Raw genomic sequence first — 12,500 nt, forward strand, 5'->3', positions numbered from 1 at the left:
AATGAAGGGGGACTTCAACAATCTCTACCACTGTATCTTCTTTACTGATGGAGTGTTTGACCCAGGTCTACACAGTACGATAATAATATGGGAAAAATGACATACACACGGATGTTTGTACATTGAGCTTTTGAAGGTCAGACTGTCAGAAGAGTCAGAGTTCAGACGGAGGCTGAGATCCACAGGAAGAGAGATGGGACGCTCTCATGGACTTCCTGGAATGTGGCTGAGTTACACTACAGCTCCCAGAGGTGCTGGACTGGCTGAGGCTGCATTTATTATTATTGTATATTGATTTTTCTTTTTTTATATAATTTTCCACTTATTTCCTACTGCATATATTTCTGGTATATTTTCTTATCCTACTGTAGATATTTTTCATTTGTTTTTTGTGTCTACTACTATTTTGCACACCCTGATAATCCATACATTTTTCATACTTTTCATTCACACATTTTTATTTAACATTATCTAGTGTTGAAATTGTTGGTTGCGTTTATATAAGTCCCATTTGCTATATTCTTAGTCTTTTTTTCTTAGCTGTATCCTATTATTATTTCCCTGCTGCACTGACCAAATTTCTCCATTTGGACCATTAAAGTTTCATCTAATTTTATTTAAGATCTGGATAAACGACTTGAATGCCAAGTCCTTCACTGGACTAAACAGACTCAGTTTTAGCAGTGGTGCCAATGCTCCTGCTGTGGTGGCTGACCGCTGCTGAATGATTGAGTACAGCGGGGGAGACGCTGGTGTGTCTGTTCACTCTGCGGTAAGAAGTCAAGGCTAGGAACTCACCCCGCCCCAGTTCAGCGTCCTAGCGAGGTCATTTCCTGTTCCCAGAGGAAGCACAGCGACGGGAGGCTGGGGGTTCATCTGCAGCTCGTCCAGCGCAGACAGGATCCACCCCACCTACAGAGAGACAGACACAAACACAGAGTTGTCATTCTGCTCGACAGCAGGGAGAGACGCAGAACTCATTCATTCACTCATTCATTCAAACCCATATATTGGTCCAAACCTAACAATAAGACCAGACTAGACGAGAATAGAATGGTCTCTCACCGTGCCATCCCCTCCACAGGCGAGGATCCTCAGATTTGGCACTTTTCTATACAACTCCAACCTAGCAATTCACAAACACAAAGCAACACAAAGACAGGTCAGGGTGTGGAATAAAAGAGAGCAGGGCATTACATTGCTGATGGGTTTGGAGTGGGTGTAATTGGTCCAAGTTTCAATTGCTCAGCCCATAAAAGACCACATAAGCATTCTATTTGAATAAAAGAGGATAATCAGAATTTTTTTCTTCCCACATTGGACTATTATTGTGATAATAGTCCAATGTGAAATGAACCTACAAGTATCAAATTACTACCGGTTTTGCTTGGGGAAGCAGTGTGCCAATACAACTAATGCTAATAACACTGCTAAGTCGTTTTCCAGTTAAATGAAAAAACACAAAAACAAACAAAAAAGTAAAAAAAACTGGCCCAGTGTGTCAAGGTCAGACTTTGACATTGGCCAATATCGGACCTAAGGGAGAGTACTTACGCCTCTCGCAGCCCGCCTTGTGACAGATCAAAGACTTGTCGCGGATTCAAGATCCACATGAACATCTGTAACACTTTGGTACCCTATAAATAGAGGGAAAGAAAGAGAGAGAGAGAGAGAGAGACAGAGAGAGAGTTTTGAAGACTTAAGAACAACTGCCTTGTCCTCAGATAGCTGTCGGTAGATGTTTTAATACTCAAACAGTAAGGTTTGAAAACCAGACTAATGAAATTATTTAAAGTGGGTTAGCAGATCCTGCCTCCCTCTCATCCTTTGCTATTGTCTCAGTAAAGAAAAACTACTGAGGTGAAAAATAAATAAAAGATTAATAAAAAACACCAAAACCTGGAGCGGCAAGGTGTTGATGTAACAAGGCAGAAATAATTATGAGCCCTATTGGAAATGGAGTAGTATTACTAGGGGAGGTGCTGTAATTGTGATTATTATCAACAGCATCTCTCATTTTAATCCACAATGATGCCAGTTTTACAAATTTGGAAATTGAAGAAAAAAAAATGGAGCGAATTACCTGCAGTTTTCAGCAAAAACTCTGAGCTCATCTGATAATAGACATTCAGGTTGAACTGACATCTCCCTAATGTAATAATGTGTTCTGTTTTTGGAGCTGGCAGACTGTCATAACACATGTAGGCTACTAGCTCACACTGTCTAATGGAGGCTGGAGGAGATTTCTGACCTCAGTACAAATGCACCAACCACACCACATGCTGGAGATCCATACAATGGAGGAGTAAAATAAATAAAATCCTTTCTAAAATCGAAACCTGATGATGTTATGATGCAAGATATTGTGATTTAAAACAAAATGATATTACAGGGCATCTCCCACTGAAACTGATCCAGTTCCAACAGGGCTAGTCAGCAGGGTCACCAGCTAGATGAAAACCAAAGATGGAAAACTTTCCTGACCTGGTTGCCCCCGCTCTTGGGATTGACGAACACCAAGATAGGCTTCATGAGAGGAGAGGGGAGGGGCTTCAACATGAACGGACGCCACTTAGACTCCTAGAGGTGAAGAGAGAGTGAAATGTTATAGACACAGAGAAATTCACATCTACAAACACATACAGTATGTACTGCATATGCACCAGCACACACACATACACTTACCTGGTTTCACTCATCACTTACTTATGAAGGCTTATCTATTATCTATATACAAGTGCTACAAGGGCCATTCATTCTTTCAAATTTACATAGCTGTTATAAAAACATACATTTCACATTTTTCCACAAAATTCTTGATGATTATTTACTTTTTTGTTGTTTATCAGTCAGTTTGCTGTTGTGTATTAAGAACATTTTATAGTAATAAATAACATAAAACACAAAATATTCTTAAAGTTGAACCACATACACTTACAAAGACACAAATACAAGCATGGGCACAAACATTCTCTCTGTCTCTCTCTCTCTCTCTCTCTGTCTCTCTCGTAGTTTTACTTACATCCATGCCCTTCTTGCTCGTCCTTCGTTTGAACGACGTCCGCTTTTTCCTCCTGGCGGAGTTCTTAAACGAGCTCTGGGACACGCACGCACACACACACACACACACACATACACACATACACAGAGTGCAGTGGTTAGTTCAGTATCACTATGTCACTTGTGATGGTAATTAAAAGTGCGATGAAGCATGTGATGTGACCAAAGCGTATGTGTGTGTGTGTGTGTGTGTGTGTGTGTGTGTGTGACGAGACACACACCCAGAGTACCCTCAGACAGATCAGACAGGTGTCGCTTCATATCACATCACAGCCAAAAGAACGGCACGTACATGCACACGCGCATGAACACACACATACACACACACACACACACACTCACACTTTTTGACACAGGCCTTCTTTTAGAGTTTTAAATTTAGAGTCAACAGTGTCATTTCTCATTACTGTCACAAACGACTGCTAGTGAACTTCATCAGCCAGCGGACTGTCTGCTGGGGGATCTCCATAATGGGAGGGTGCGTGTGAGAGTGTGTGTGTATGTGTGTGTGTGTGTTTGTGTAACAGAGATAAAATAAGTCAGTTAACCTTACTCCTCTTTTTTCAGAGTGCAGTTTTGGGTTAGAGAGTGGCAGCGTGGCTCTCATGGCAGTTAGTAAAGTCCTTGCTAGGAGGAATGACATTCATAACGTGTGTGTGTGTGTGTGTGTGTGTGTGTGTGTGTGTGTGTGTGTGTGTACCTGTGGTTTCCTGACTTTGATGATCCAGGAGGGGGGTACTATGACTCCAGCGTGGGCGCCCAGGGAACACGGCTCCTCAATCTGGTGCAGCATGAAACACGTCACCTTGTTGTGGAACTGCAAGCAAATCATCCTTATTATAATTTATCCTATGTATGAAGCATTATATTGTATATCCCCCTCATTATGATTTTTCAATCAATTGCGCATTTCGCATCCAAGTCACAAGTGTCCTTAGTCCTGCTTTAAGTTTCACAACTGGATACAAAGCAGAATGTATCATTTAGTATCTATTAGTCACATTGTGGCGTTGCTACAGTGTCATTTTTCAGTCTTTTGGCTCTGGCCTTGAAAGAGACAATCTCATTTCCTTGTATTCAGAATTCGTTTCAACCTGCCTGCACCCTCTCAACAGTGTGCGTTTTGTTACAAGACATGCCACTTTCTTGTGGATCTAGAAGAAAACATTTAGCCACAGATTGGGAAACACCGCATCTGGGTGACAAGCAATGTGCCTTAGTTTATTCCCACAACATTATCACAAGGTCTGTCCTGTCCGTATGTTTAATTATATATGTCCAAGATGTTCCATATCGTCAACCTTGTTTTTATCCTTATTGCCGAGATAGAAACCAGAAAAATACATGGGAAACGACACTCAAGATCAAGGCAAGGAACAGCTCCCTTCCCTTCTTTTGACTTAAAGAAACACGTGATGAGAAAAACATGAAGTAAAGACGGAGGCAGTGGAGACAAGAGAGGAAAAGTGTCCCAAGAGGAGAAAAGGAAAGTATTTGACTGCATTCATTCTCAATGCAGTAATTCAGAACATACCCAGTTTATACAACAACACATAAATAGTTGATGATTATGCTTCCACATGATACCATTAAGTGGTTGCTTTTATCCAAAGGGCCTTGCACCTTGTGTGTACGTTTATAGCATGGCTGGAACCCCTCACCCTGGCAGTGTTACTGTAATACCCTGACCTAAATGTTGAACTACAAAGGCCCCTGGGGACAAACTTACAACAGAAAAGAACGTGGGGGACATTACAATGCTAACCCATCCTGAAACAAAATTCCAATACGTGAAAATAAACATATCAGCCTCAAAGCTAGAAGCAACAGAGTCAAGGCTGTAGTCTGTGTTGTTGTTAAGGGACAGAACATGGAGCTCCTTCACTCCTAATGAATTGGAGGCTGATGCTGCAGGCATACTACAATGTTTATTTGAGCTCGTGCATTCAAGTGAATACTTGGTTTTATTGTACTGCTAACAGTTATGAACTACAAAATGTTCCATATCCCTGTCAAACCACTCTAAGTACTGTCGCTGCATTGCAAATGTATTTATTTATTTAGTTATTCTCCTGATATCACCACTTTGTTTTTTGTTCTCTTCTTTCTAGCTTTGGGAGAAGGTTCATCATGTTGTTAAATACTGATATAACTTCCAGTGATTTTCAGTTAACTGAAGGTTTGTAAGGTTTTGACAGTGAACAGCTACTAATGCACACATCCAAATCTGCACACTCTCTACGTGTTATCTCCATCTGTAAATTGATTTGATAAAGTGAATAGTCTAGTCTAGATAGACACTTTCTGTACATATGTATGGGCGCCTGTAGACCTGCTAATGTGGATATGATGCACATCTTGCACATCATGTATATAAGCTGTGAATTCACATTGGTTTCCTGCATATTCCCGTATCCTTTCGCATTTCTTCTATAGTGAGCATATCATGCTATTGTTGTTATTTCTCACTTATTTCATACTAAAAATATTTTATTTTTTGTCATATTTTCATCATGTTTTTTTTTTATCTCAGTAAGTCCTACTGCTGTTATTTTACACACTTTCATAAAGCTGTAACTTTGCATACTTTCATTCATACATTTCTACTTAAATGTTGGAATTATTGTAGAGTTGTATTTCTTTTCTATTTTTTCTTTGCAGAGGCCCAAATTCCCCACATGGATAACTTAAGTTTCATCTCATCTGATCATCATCATGACACATTTGGGGATACAGAGCTTTCATCCAACAACAATAATACATGAATTCTGTCTTAGGGTGATTTTTTTGCTTTGAATTACAGTGATTAAATATAGAGGATGAACCACTTACAGCCTGTTTGCACCAAGAGCAACTGATGGCGATGATTTCCTTACTGTGGAAGAACTTCTGCTGGAAACTCTATGGAGACAGACAGGAAAACACTGAGCTACTCCACATCAACAGTATTAAGCTGAGAACAATGTGTGTGTGTGTGTGTGTGTGTGTGTGTGTGTGTGTGTGTGTATGTGTATGTGTGTGTATGTGTGTGTGTCTTCACCTTGCCACATTGTCTGCACTTCCCCTCCTGTCTTCGTCTGTGAACCCAGTGATGTCTCAACATGTTCTGCTGTCAGAGAGAGAGATGTTACACATACTCTCCATTTCTCTCCCTCCCTCTCTCTCTCTCTCTCACACACACACACACACGCTTTGACACAACCACACATACAAACTAATTTCTTTTCTCTCACACTTATAGGCCTACTGTCATTCACACACACAAACTCACACTTACGTCTCTGAGGCACCGAGATCCTCCCTCCCTGAAGGTTGGCTTGCAGCGGAAGTTGATCTGGAAACAGGGAGGGAGAGAGAGAGAGAGAAAGAAAGAGAGATAGATAGAGAGAGAGAGCAGAAATCCATGTGACAAATTGTTGTGGGCATACCTGTACACAGTGGAGATAAAGAAGCCCTTAACCTGAATTGATTCTAAAGAGACATTTTGATTGGATCCCACACAAGTTTTTATTATTGTTGTTACTCCGCCCCTTTTGAGTCATTCTGTAAAACAGCATGGAAAACGCTTTCTCATTTAACACAATATGCGGGGCAATTGCACAACAAGCAGTACAGTAGAAATTCCCCATCATGCATCTACCTTGACTCTAACCTGCTGCTGCACTCAAATGTTTTTTCTAAATGCAATACAAAAGAAATGAACAGACACATTGTAGCGGAAATTCTCTCAAATAACTGGTTGAAAAATGAACAGAATCTGGTTTCCAAATTATTTCTCTTCAACAACGATTCAGTGTGGCATGCTTGTATTAAAATGTGGCACTTACCTTGACTACAGGGTTAGGGTTAGTGTGTGTGTGTGTGTGTGTGCGTATGTAATACCTTGTCCAGTTGTTCTATGCAGGCAGTGTGAACAACGATCTTACAGGCTGCACATTTCCTCCTGGGGGCCGACTTCTTAAAGGAGAGAACAGACACACAGCACAGAGGGCGGTGAGATACACACACACACACACACACACACACACACACACACTAGCATATCAAACACAAACCGTGCAAGAACGCACACAGATGATATGCACACTCTGTTACATACACACAAACAAAAGCGCACGCACACACACACACACACACAGACACGTAGGCACTCATGATGCGCAAACATTTCACTTCATTCCCATTCAGTTAAAAAAAAGCTTTAACAGGCATTTATCTGCAGCATTAACAATAAGATGACACTCGAGGCACTAAAAGCGCCACCTCGACATTTACAATTGCAGTCTGTTATTTTTCTTCTCCTGTCACGACTCCAAATATGGGCCAAGAAAAGTTTTCATGTTGGTGTTCAATTAACTGCTAAACAGGATGTTAGCATTGGATGCATTGTTAAGTGTTTCTCACTGAAAGTAATGGGCCAGCTCGCAGCTAGCAGCACCATTATACTGCACTTGCAGAGTAAGAAAGGACAGAATAGAGTTGTTGTTGAGGCTCAGGTCATTCTCTCCCTCTATTCCACAGACTGATCTACATCTTCTAGCAGCTACATTTTAAGACCTTTTTAAAGCTACCTGGGATTGAATGTAAGACCAATTTAACTACCAACAAAACACATGTCGTAAATAAACAAAAATAGGTCAAAACCAGCCTGTTTCCTATTGAACATAGCCATTGAAAGTTTCGAAATTGTAAATGGGAAGTGCAAGAAGAACAACAACCGGAAAAGAATTGTTTCCTATTGCTAACAAGCTGTTAGCTGTTAGTTACTCATTTTTCAAACAGTGTGACAATGAAAAATAATAGGAGAACATTCAAAATGTACCCTATGTCTTTAACAGATAATATTGCTATATTGTTGTTACAATAGACAAACAAGTCATAATTGGTAATAATATCATAGTAGGTAATGGTCTCAACTCTAGTCAATGGGTTGACTCTTGGCTGCCATGACAGGCACAATGACACTTAATGGCACAGGGGGGAAAAAACAGCCTTCATCATCCTCATGACACCATTTCGCTAGAGGTGGTGCTCAGTTGATGGTGCTCAGTTGATCGATGGAATAAATGCATCAGCCATTCAAGTCATTCAAGATTTTTAGGATTTATAAAACGCATGCCTTTAATGCCCACACATAGTCACGGAACGATGACATTGCATGTTATGTTTACAAACTGGACGGTCAGCGGCACGGTCCTTTGGTTGTAGTGTTAAAGGGCCATTACAGTTAATGCAACCTCAGTGTGAGAACATGGCCAGCGGGCAGGCAAGGCTTCCAGCACACTGGTGATATCTCACTGCTTACAGCATGAAGCAGTCCCGTTCCTCCTTTCCCACTGTGTGACCGCCGCATTTTCAGTCCTGCACGCCGCTGGGAGAATTTACACATGGAAGCGACAGACGATATTTTCAGCAGCATTAATCCCACATTTTCAGTGCTACGTTTCAGACTGCCACTTTTTCTTTTTGATTGCTAAGACTAAATCTCATATCAAGCTGAGCACAGGTAGCAATGTGCCTTCCAATGTCAACCATGACTTGTCAAAGCAATTTGAGATTCCACTGAGACTCTGTCCTCCTCTTAAGCAACTGAAAGCACACAGCAGAACGTTTATTTAATTAAATATCCTATAGAGAGAGACGACAGTAAACATCTTTCTTTGCTGCATCTTAGTGGCAGCACTCTCACCATGTTCTTACAGAGACCCTACACTGTAATTGCATACTAACGCTGTAAATGTACACATCATTATGTTAGTCACTATTAAAGGTTATGTGTTGGCACTCCATTTCAAGGGCACTTGTTAATGCTAAATGTTTGCTTTGCTGTATGGAGAGAGGCTCTACAATAGCTGTAATTTAAACATGCTCTCTACACAGTCCTTTACACCCATGGTTTTAATGCAATTTCTCTGTTTTATTCTGCTGCCTTGTAAGCAGGACTCATCAGTGTGGCACCCTGTTTAAAATAACGCTGATTTACTACATTGCATTTGAGATAGACAAGCAGACACTGAGTCTCCAAAACATTCCATGAACTAGACTGAACAGCTATGATCCTTGATTGACTTCATTTATTAAATCCATTTCAGTGATGAAGGGGAGATGAAGATGAAGAGGGGCAGACAGGTTAAAGAACAATTTCTACGCCTTTGAAATGTGTAATTTGGAAATATTGAGCTATGAAAGTGCGGTTAAAAAAAAAAAAAAGGTTTAGCTCACTGTTGCAATACTTAAGACTTCAGATTGTCTATGTAATGCCTGGGCTTGTGGCTTCCCAGCCACACCTGGCTGGACCACAGATCAGCCAGCCACGTTTCACAACCCTGTAAAAGCTGCTGACATAAAGGATTAATTGCTATTGATTCTAAATGTTTCTCCCCCTTTAATGGTGGAATTAAAGTAATGTCTGCTTTGCAAAACAAGCAATTAGAAGAAGGATAGCAATGAACCTGCCAGATGTCTGTTTTTGGGGCTGCAAACTAGAGTTAGAACAATATTTTGGTTTGCCATTATGTGGAGCCAATATTGGTCTTTTATTCAAATCAGATACGGGCCAGTCAGTAGTGTCGCCCCCCTCTGATATGACCAATATGATTCGGTTTGTTTGATTACATATTTATTGTAGAATTGAACGTTATTACACTGATGGTCTATGTACTTATTAGTATTAGTGTGGGTTTCTACTGTTGCAATCCAAAAAATATCTGTATCAGTCTGATCGATATTGATTTTTTACTACACTTGTGAGGGCCTCACAAAATACAAGAGCACATCTCTCTCTCTCTCTCTCTCACACACACACACAAACATGTGGTTAGTGTGTGTACTACTCACTGCAGTCTTTAGTAGGCAGGTGTCCTCTCCTAGATAACAGAGGTCTCCTGAACAACTGGTTTCCAGCCACAGGTGATCCCCATTCACAGCATTCTCCTGTAGACACCACACACACACACACACACACACACACAGAATAAGAGAGTGAAATAATGATATAATGAGTCACATTATCCTGATACTTGTCACACTCACATTATATACAATCACATTAAATTGCAACCATATGCACATAAACAATTAGCTGTGAAAGTGGGCAAGAAGTGTGTTAAGCACATAATTGCTGCCGAGTAGGTGGGCAATTTCAGAGTGCATATTAATTTGAGGTGCCAATCAAAACACTGCAGGAAATATCAATTTAAGCATACACACATACATACACACACACAAGTTTTACATTTTTGTATTATATAGTATTTGGTTTTGAACAGTGGAGTAAAAGACAACCTTATTAAATTTAAATGTGGGTTGGCTTGTAAATACAACTCTCACCATGTCTGTGTGTGTATGAGAATGAGTACTAGTGCGCATTCATGTGCGATTATCTACAATGCTGTGTGTGTGTGTGTGTGTGTGTGTGTGTGTGTGTCCTGCAGGGAGCTAAAGGCCAGTGATGACGTGCTGGAAGTGTCCCTGCAGACAGAACTAGAGGGGGAATCTCAGATGTGGGCTGACAACAGTTTGTCTACTTACACCTGCCAATTAATAATGCAGTGCAGTTCATTTACTACACTGCAATAAGTTCACAGCCTCAACCTCAGTCAATACCAGACACATTTCTGGTGCAGTTTGGCCTTGGCTGGCAATTCTATAGATTCTGCTGGACACTTCGGCTCATAACCAAGCAGAATATTTACAGCTTTCACCACTCAAACGCAAGTGGAAGAACGAAAGAAGTGACTTGTGAGTTTAGAAATCCATAGGTCACTCTAGCTGTTGAGCAAAAAATTCAGTTTCAACACCAGAAAAGACAAGCAGGAACTTGAGTTCTTCATGCTACTTACTTAAGGCTTGGTCACATCTCATTTCGATCAAAGAATTATGTTTACGCTTTGCGACAATAAGGGATATGATATCATGTTGGATAGAGTGGGCATTTCAAAATTTGAGGAGGGTGCTAGCTAGCTCTTAGCTACTAGCACGCTAGCTGGTATCACTAGGGTAACTTAAAAACATCAAATGAAATTTTACTGTGTTTACCTCAAAAACTGTATGGTTTACTTTCCAGTCTAACAATGAGTTGTGTTAAGCACTGAGTATTGGTATATAAGCATTAGGTAGATTAATACAGGTTAGGTAGGTGAATAGTATGAATAGTAAATTACAGTAGCTAGATGAAAAACTGTCTTACTGTTACAAATGTAAACTCCGCTAATTTACCATTAAACTGGAGCGCATGTTGTAACAACTACACAAAATCTGCAGACAACACACCTTAACTGAGATTTCATTTCAATATATCACGGCCTACTGTGGATAATGGATTAATTACTTGTCCTTACCCACAGTGAGACCAGTGTGTGTCCAGTGGAATCCAATGGTGAACAGAGGCAATATGCCAGTCTCTGCACTGCACTCATGTTAACTGTCTGAGTGTTGGGTGGTTTTACACAGCTCTGATTACTAAAAAGTATCAAGTTACTGTTTACACTGTAACAAACACGTGGGAGTTTAGGGCAAATTGTAGAATTTTAGGTTTCACTTTCATTTTCTCAATGAGAGGCTCTGTTGGATTGAGTTCAATACATCAAGAGTAAAGCTCCTTTCTGCTGCACTGACAGCACTAAAGCCAAGTGTGGAGATACGTCTGATTGATGTGGCACAACAAGGCTCCTCAGTAAAAACTAAAATTACCGTTAAAATGGAGCTGACTAGAGAGGAGTCTGTATCAGCTATCTTAAAAATTAACCTGGGAATATGTCTGTCATTAGCTTTGTTGGGGGTGACTGCAGGCAGGCAGGTGTTGCACCCGCCTCAATAACGTGCAGATTAAACAGGACAGACTTGGTATTTTGGATGGGAAGCGATTAGTAGATCAGTCAGTTGCCTGACCATTTTCAGTAACAATCAAAACCCAAAAGAAAATGGCTGTTTTGCACTTCCACATGAACATTTGGATGACTAAACCGGCCTGCTAACAGATTTATTTGCATGAAAATCCAAATGTCGTCCAGTGACCCAGCCAGACAGAACAATGGGACTGGGACAAAGTCTGTGTTTCTGTGTGCGTGTGTGTGTGTGTACTTGCATGTGAGCATATGCATGTACAGGATATTTGCATGTGCTTATGAGTGTGTGTACATGTGTATATGTGTGTATATATAGATCTAAGAAAAATCTAAGAAAAAAATACAATTATATATATATATACACAATTATAATAAATGAAATAAAGAAAAAGAAAACACTAAATATGAAAGAAAGAAGGAGAAATAAAGAAAATGTGATTATTTATATTTAATTAAATATAGAGCAAATGTGGTGCATGTCTGACCGTCCAGTCCACAGAGGTGCGTAGCTCCTTGGACGGGCCGTTGGATGGGGGGGGCAGGGGGGACTGGGGCGGACCGAGGTGCTGGAGGCCCGAACGGGAGATCGCTTTC

At 40.5% G+C, this 12,500-nt stretch overlaps 1 protein-coding gene across 1 annotated transcript in view; it reads right to left on the reverse strand.

Annotated features, from left to right (window-relative positions):
* Positions 1-12,500, reverse strand: part of dgki (diacylglycerol kinase, iota) — a 64,815-nt gene that overhangs the window by 26,793 nt on the left and 25,522 nt on the right. The window contains exons 2-13 of the mRNA XM_071542396.1: positions 12,392-12,500; positions 9,898-9,993; positions 6,943-7,017; positions 6,338-6,394; positions 6,101-6,166; positions 5,893-5,961; positions 3,761-3,877; positions 3,023-3,097; positions 2,485-2,580; positions 1,555-1,637; positions 1,066-1,126; positions 799-912 (exon numbers count right to left, since the gene is read on the reverse strand). Of these exons, the coding sequence (XP_071398497.1) occupies positions 799-912; positions 1,066-1,126; positions 1,555-1,637; positions 2,485-2,580; positions 3,023-3,097; positions 3,761-3,877; positions 5,893-5,961; positions 6,101-6,166; positions 6,338-6,394; positions 6,943-7,017; positions 9,898-9,993; positions 12,392-12,500 (1,018 nt within the window). The remainder of the gene's footprint in view (positions 1-798; positions 913-1,065; positions 1,127-1,554; positions 1,638-2,484; positions 2,581-3,022; positions 3,098-3,760; positions 3,878-5,892; positions 5,962-6,100; positions 6,167-6,337; positions 6,395-6,942; positions 7,018-9,897; positions 9,994-12,391) is intronic.

The sequence above is a fragment of the Centroberyx affinis genome, unplaced genomic scaffold, assembly GCF_046629955.1.
Source record: "Centroberyx affinis isolate AG114_WGS23_722 - 3 ecotype Tasmania unplaced genomic scaffold, CSIRO-AGI_Caff_v1 ptg004088l_1, whole genome shotgun sequence".
NCBI classification, from domain to species: domain Eukaryota; kingdom Metazoa; phylum Chordata; class Actinopteri; order Beryciformes; family Berycidae; genus Centroberyx; species Centroberyx affinis.